At 32.2% G+C, this 7,433-nt stretch overlaps 1 protein-coding gene and 1 long non-coding RNA gene across 3 annotated transcripts; both read right to left on the bottom strand.

The window, feature by feature from the left end:
* Window positions 1–836: 836 nt before the first annotated feature.
* On the bottom strand, window positions 837–4,077 carry LOC125578298. 2 transcript variants are annotated; one of them, XR_007316386.1, is made up of 3 exons: window positions 2,882–4,077; window positions 2,094–2,716; window positions 837–2,003 (listed from the first exon to the last, which is right to left on the bottom strand). It is a non-coding gene; the product is annotated as an uncharacterized LOC125578298 (long non-coding RNA). The 2 variants fall into 2 exon arrangements; XR_007316385.1 differs by having other exon boundaries at window positions 837–1,374; window positions 1,449–2,716; window positions 2,882–4,066.
* Window positions 4,078–4,918: 841 nt separating this feature from the next.
* On the bottom strand, window positions 4,919–7,433 carry LOC106417994 (putative Myb family transcription factor At1g14600). The gene is made up of 6 exons (XM_048740701.1): window positions 7,072–7,433; window positions 6,534–6,610; window positions 6,423–6,459; window positions 6,045–6,180; window positions 5,798–5,921; window positions 4,919–5,528 (listed from the first exon to the last, which is right to left on the bottom strand). The coding sequence occupies exons 1-6, from the start codon at window positions 7,244–7,246 to the stop codon at window positions 5,280–5,282; spliced, it is 798 nt and encodes a 265-aa protein (XP_048596658.1). The 5' UTR covers window positions 7,247–7,433; the 3' UTR covers window positions 4,919–5,279.

Raw genomic sequence — 7,433 nt, 5'->3', positions numbered from 1 at the left:
TTGTTAGTAATAAATAATAAAATAAAAAACTACACATCATAATCAATTTATATAACATATAAATAAAATATAAAATATTTTATTCATATATTATTAGTATAATGCTTTCATAATATAAGTCCAATTAGTTATAAATATTGGATATTTTATGACACATCGTGATATAATAGACAATTATAATCACAAAATATAATTATTCAAAGTAATAAATAAAATTGTTATGTTTTAAAATGTTATATTAACAATTATGTAATTTATTTTAATTTACAAATATATATTATACCATTAGTACAAAAAAACTTTAGAGTGAAAGCAAATATTTATACGGTCACGGGTCAGGCTCTAGATATAAACAACAACAGCGCAAGATTATTTTTCTTAAACAGATTTATTTTAATAGATATTATAGTTTCAAATTTGTTTATATATTTTATGTATTTATAAATTTATTTTCTTTGTTTTTAAGGGATGCTAAGATTTTAAAACTGGAAAAAATTTATGACCCACCTATATATTATTTTAAGTAGGATAAAATTTATATCAGAATATTTTATTAAATTTTTATTTTTTATTTTTATTATAACTGCAAAGATTAATTTTCAATATAAATTTATATTTAAGTACTACAAATACATCATTTAATATAAACTAAAAAAACTAAAAACATAAAATAAATATCCGCCCGGTCGGACAGGTCAAGGTCTAGTTATCATTAAACTAAGAGACTTTGCTAAGATACACTTAATTATAGGGGTTTAATAGTAGTTTCTTAATAAAGGTTCTTAACCAAAACAAATATTAAAATTATTTTTAAACATAAAATTTTGAACAAAATTAAATTTACTTATTAAATAAAATAAAGTCAAACGATAATAATTTCAAAGAGGCATCGAAGTTCAGTTGTTGTCTTCATCACGTCCAAATTTACGCCATATATGTTCAACCAAATCACCTTTCAGTTGTTGATGTGCTTGTCTATCACGAATTCTTGTTCAAACACCATTTGATTGGCAATATTTGTAGGGATATATGTCGAATAGGTGAGATCGACATGTGAACTTCTGCTGCCTTCTCCTTGTTGAAAATCCGAAACATCATATTGAGTGCATTCATCTCGTTCTCTTCTACAATCATATTATGGAGTATGATACATGCTCTCATAATCTTCCCAATCATGACTTTATCCTAAGAAAATGCTGGATTTTTAACAATGGTAAATCGAGCTTACAAGACTCTGAAAGCACGCTCCCCATCTTTTCGGACAGCTTCTTGTGGAATTGGAATAGATTTGATAAAAGTTGCCCATTTCGGATAAATACCATCGGTGAGATAGTAGGCCAAATTATACTCTCTTCCGTTGACCGAGAAATTCACCTGCCGAGCTTTACCATTTATTATGTCATCAAAAACATGTGAGCGATCAAGAACATTGATATCATTTAAGATACCTGGACGTCCGAAAAACGCATGCTATATCCAGAGATCATATGAAGCAACCGCCTCTAAAACGATTCTTCCACTCCAAATGCATACAATTGATGCTTCATATCATCCCGGGAAATCCACGAAGCTCTCCAATATGAAGTAGACGTTGAATATCAGCCGGTGTTGGTCTTCTTAGGTGCTCATCGCCGAACAAATTTATGATTTCTTCCACAAAATTTTCCACACATAACCGAGCAGTGGTTGCACCGAGCCTGAGGTATTCGCCGACAGCATCAAGCGCATAACCATATGCCAACACACATATAGCTGCTGTACACTTTTGAAGTGTAGAGAGACCAAGCCTTCTGATACCGTCCTTCTTTTGACGAAAGAACAGAACTTCATTGGAAAGGCGATCAACAATATGCATGAACAATGCCTTGTTCATTCTAAATCGTCGTCGGAATAGATTTTTGGGATATGTTGCAACATCACTGAAATAATCATTCCATAACCGGAGATGGCCATCTTCACGATTTATTTCGGTAAAAACCCTTTTTTCCTTGTCTTCCTTTCATCTTCTTGATCACCATCAACATTGCACAAATTTTCAAATGTTTGATCGAAAGTTTGATCAAAATATTGATCGAAAGTTTCATCAATATTACCTTCGAAAGTGTTGTGAGAAGATGACGCCATAAGAGGTTTGTTTCAGATTCTTGTTTCAGATTATATATTGTGGAGAGACGTATGAATTGCTTTCGATGAGGAGAATAATAGAGAAAGAGGATGGTTTGAAGTGTGAAATGTTGTGAGATGGAGAAAGTTTTGTTGTATTAGACGTATGAATTGTTATGGAGAAAGAGAATGGTGAGAAGTGTGAAATGTTGTGAGATAGAGAAAGTATTGTTGTATCAGATTTATAAAGTGTGAAAGAGTTCGGCAAACATTCTCGTGACACATACATACAAGAGCCCACACACACATTCATTGTCCCAATGCTCCACTCTAAACACACATACATTCCCGTGACACATACAAATACAAACAATAGACACATGAACACACAGACACAACACATTCTCGTGACACAAGAATACAACAGACACATACAAATACAAACAACACTGACCCAATGCTCCACTCTAACAGCACTGACCCAAGAACACACAGACCCAAACACACACACTCTCTCACTGTCGTGTGACACAAGGATACAAAACTGTTGTCGCTGCTTGTGATTGATGACCACCTCTCTCTCACGGGTGCTCCCAATGGTTCACTCTCTCACCTGCATTATTAAAAGATGGACAAACGTAAATAAGCAGAACTGTTTTCATGAAAAGTACAAGTTAAGCAGAACGTATATAAGCAGAAAATATCCAACGCAAAAAAATCCTTGTAGTAAAGCATGAAAATAGTTTTATAACAAGCACAATTTAAGCATAACAAGTACATTAAACAAAAAAATTAGGTAGACATAATCCATCTCCGGTTCCTAGCGTGCGTTGAAACAGAGGTTGTGATGAAGATAGTGAGACACTATTTTCATAGTTACCGAACGAAATGCTTTGTTGTCTGTGAAGTAGTTCAACAAATTTTGAACTCTGGGTAGATGGATAAGAATCCATATCCGAAGTAAGCTTAAGGAAGAGAGAAAAAAAGAACTGAACTAGGGAAGAGAAGCACACAGTTTGAACAAGGAAAAGATAAAGAAAAGAAGTAGGGTGAGAAAGTAGGAAGAGAAGAGACACGGTTTGAACAAGGAAGAGATAAAGAAAAGAAGTGAGGTGAGAAAGTAGGAGATCAAAGACGCGGTTTATGTAAGGAAGAGAAGGATCAACGCATTGATCACAACCAACCATAACCGAGTAGACATATATCTAAAAGCATTCATCACACAACCTCCTTCTACACAGAACACCATTCATTTCAGTCCAACTATAAATCAATTTATTACCTAAACCTAACATTACCTCACACAAACCACTTAAGCAGCTATTTAATAGCTAACCTAACACAAAACTACGATTGAATTCTATTCAGACATGAGTAAAAATCAACAAACAATCATACCATATTTCACAAACCACCAACCAATGTATTTATCATGATTAATCCGATTCAGCAGAGCAAAAAAAAATGTTTAATCCAATTCAAAATTACAGAAGATAATACATTTATTATGGAAGTTTAATGTGTTTTCTTAATATATTAAATACTAAAAAAGTATATATTTGTGGAACCGAGGGAGTATATTTTAATCATTTCCCTTTTGATAAATAAGAATTTATTAATCTGATGTTATAAAAAAAAAAGAATTTATTACTCATGCAATCTTTCTTATAATATCTTTTAAACGAATATAAAATTTTACCAACGTGAACCACAAAACCGAACACCCACAAAACTCAAAACTCCAAAACTCAAAAGCCCGAAACCAAATCGAAAAAAATCAAATGCCAAGGTCCAGTAAAATATCTATAACTGCGAGAAAAGGGGGCTTGGGCCTACGAACAAGAAGACATTTTTGTTATCTTTCTCATGAATGTTTTACACATAAGTGAGTAATTCTTAGGTTCACCCCCTAGGGTGAACCTCTAAGTTCACCAACTAATAGTGTTTGAGTATTTGATATTTGATATCTTTTAAAAAAGGAAACAACATTGAATTTCCAAATAAGATTATCTTTTTAAAATAAAACAATAAAAATACATAAAAATAGTTACAAAAAATAAATAAAATAAATATTTTTAAGTCTTCAACAAAATACTAAACCCTATACCCTAAATCTTAAACCCTAAACCCTAAACCTTAAACTTTGGATAAACTCTAAACGTTTGAAAATCTTAAACCCTAAATCATACATTAAAAACTAAATTTTAATAACACTAAACCCTAAATCCTAATTACTAAACCCTAAACCCTTGGGTAAACCCTGAACCCTTGGATAAATCATAAACTGTAAATCAAAAATATTTAAAATTAAACTATAGAGTTTATGATTTATCCAAGGGTTCAGTGTTTACCCAAGGGTTTAGGGTTTAGTGATTAGGATTTAGGGTTTAGTGTTATTAAAATTTAGTTTTTAATGTATGATTTAGGGTTTAAGATTTTCAAACGTTTAGCGTTTATCCAAAGTTTAAGGTTTAGCGTTTAGGGTTTAAGATTTAGGATATAGGGTATAGTATTTTGCTAAAGACTTAAAAATATTTATTTATTTATTTTTTGTAACTATTTTTATGTATTTTTATTGTTTTATTTTAAAAAGATAATTTTATTTGAAAATTCAATGTTGTTTCCTTTTTTAAAAGATATCAAATATCAAATAATCAAACACTATTGGTTGGTGAACCTAGAGATTCACCCTAGGGGGTGAACCCAAGAATTACTACTCCACATAAGTGTAATCAACATAATGGATTTTTTTTTTTTTTGAAAGTACTCGATTTTATTTCAAAGAAAGAACTTATTACATCGTTAAACTAACTACCTTTACGAACCTGTCTAAGTAGCTATACCAATCCTCCGAAAAAAATTCTCCAAGTACCCAAAAAAGTGAGTGAAGAACTACTACTAGTGAGCCTCTCATGTTCCGTGACAAAGGATCCAACTTGCATGTTTTGTTTAAGATGTAAGTTATGGCTATGTTTGTTTTATTTTCGGTTTGGATTCATTATTGTTTTATACATTTTGGGTTTCAGTTTGATGTATACGTAACTTCAAAATTTATTTTCAAAATTTTGTCGATTCTGACTTTAAATCTTTGGAAAACAAGAAATCCTAGTAGTTTAACAAAAGATTATGATGTTTCACTACAACTAATCTAATAAATAAAGATTTAATTCGTGGTCTCAGCTGCCAAGGAGAGAAATTGAAAGGTTAAGGTCGAGATCAATCTTTGGTGAAGAACCGAAGCAATCTTTGTTGACGAATGGTGCTGAACATGTGGAGACCGCGTCACTTGTTTCGCTCACTGATGATCCGTTGCTTCTCAAATGATGATGATTCAACGACAGGGACAACGACAGTTCTTCTTCTTCATGTTCATGTTTATGTTCGTGTTCGTGTTCATGCCAAGGGTTTGTCTCCTTCTCTGTATTCTATTGAGCAAAAAACGAAATTATTTACTAAACCGGAAATATCCAGGGGTTACCCAGTTTTAACCGAGCCAGTTAAGACTCTAAACCAAACTCTATGCCCACCCCCCTGGGATTTCAAAGAAACAGTTATCAAACAGATTAGATTTGGTTTAGCTTTGACCCCGGTTTGTTTTTTGTCAACGCTTTGACCCCGGTTAAGTGTTCAAATTTATACCAAGAACGTTTATTTTCTAATTACCTGTTGACAAAAATAAAAGATAAAAATATACCTGGTGGAAATGATGTGATGGAAACGTCGTCGTTCCGTTCGTCTTCATGTTCATGATGTGAAGAGAGTCATCAACATCATCTCCACCACGAGACTCTGAAGTATGCCCCTTTCTTCTTCCTCTTCTGTACCAAAGTAATATTTAAAAATACAAAAAAGACAATTCAAATAGAGACAAAAAGTATATGATATCATTTCTGATGCAAATTAAGGATTTGTCAGAAACTATTTAAAATAAATAAAATTACCTAAGAGAAGAATGTGAAGAAAGAGAAAAGGTGTGAAAACCCGTAGGACAATCATTCCTTGTGTGTAAAGACAAGTAGTCCTGAAGATAATCCTCTTCGGTGTCTTGTCTTCTTATTGAAAATAAAGAGTTTTCCTCTGTTTCAAAATAATAATAATAATAAAGAATTAGGCTATGACCAAAATGAATATTCTATTGACCTATTAAAATAGCTATGTATTTTTATGACAATTGTCTTATGAATCATGGAGTACAATTCAGATAATTCAACAGTTTTGATGTTAACAATTCAGATAATTCAACGGTCCCATTGTTTCGAAAATCATATCAGAATATTTATGGAAAATTACAAAAAAATGAAGAAAAAAGTATACATTACCTGGTTTACCCAAAGTGAGTTTAGAACCTCTATGCATCTGTTCAGGATATTATAAATAATAATATAAGGATAAGAAAGAGAGAGAAAACTAATATTTGGTATATTTGTTACCTGAAGATGGCTCTTGACATGTGAAATGGTGAGTCCCTTTACATCCATCATCTTAAGAACAAGCTTTGGAGTAGCTCCTGTTTCATCAAACCCAACAAAAATACAAAAGAGAACAAAAAAATATTAAAAAGTGACTATGATGATTCTTTGTCATGAATTTTCTATTAACAAAAAATGAGAAATTACAATACTTTATAAGAGAAAACGTTTTTTTTAGCAACTAAGAGAAAACGTTTAAGATATATGAATGAAACAAACAAGCAAAGGTGTGATGCTTGGTTCAAAAACTTGTCCAATTTGGTTGTTTAGGTCGATGATGAAGATTAACGTTGAGAAGTTTCAAACTATTTCAAAAAGATAAAAAAAACTTTAATTTTTAAGATATATATGAATGCAACAAAGTAGCAAAAGTGCATGAGAAATTTTAATCTTTGAAGAAATACCGAAAAGAAACTTTAAGACATATATATATGGACGTACGTGTGTGTGTGTGTATGTGTGTGTGTGAATAAAATAAAGTATCAAAATATGGACGTACGATGTTGGCCACCAAGCATATCGACGGCGTTAACAAAACAACGGTGGAGATCCGGCGTCCACTTGAGTCTAGGCACCGGAGACCGTACGTATGACCTAACTCCACTGCCTCCTTGACCATTAAAACCAACGCCGTCATAGTTTTCGTTACCATTTTTCCCACCACGCTTACCCATTTCTAAAAAAAAATTAGTCCCAAGAACCCTAAAACCCCTCAAGAACAAGATCTAAAATTTCCTTAAACCCAAGAAAAAAAGAATTTTGAGGGAAGAAAGAGAGAGAGGATTTGTACATGGGTATGGTTTGGATTAAAAGAGTTTTTTTTTCTGATATGGTTTTGGCTCTTTCTAAAAGATGACTGTC

The sequence above is a fragment of the Brassica napus genome, chromosome A9 (genome assembly GCF_020379485.1).
Source record: "Brassica napus cultivar Da-Ae chromosome A9, Da-Ae, whole genome shotgun sequence".
Taxonomy (NCBI): domain Eukaryota; kingdom Viridiplantae; phylum Streptophyta; class Magnoliopsida; order Brassicales; family Brassicaceae; genus Brassica; species Brassica napus.
This window is presented reverse-complemented; position numbering and strand designations above follow the sequence as displayed.

Bases quoted from the DNA above. Each gene is read 5' to 3' on its own strand.
- LOC106417994 (XM_048740701.1), bottom strand. From the start codon at position 7,246: ATGGGTAAGCGTGGTGGGAAAAATGGTAACGAAAACTATGACGGCGTT. The intron at 6,611-7,071 runs GTACGTCCATAT...TTGATGAAACAG, and splicing joins TATGCTTGGTGGCCAACATC to GAGCTACTCCAAAGCTTGTT. The intron at 5,922-6,044 runs GTAATTTTATTT...ACTTTGGTACAG, and splicing joins TCTTCACATTCTTCTCTTAG to AAGAGGAAGAAGAAAGGGGC.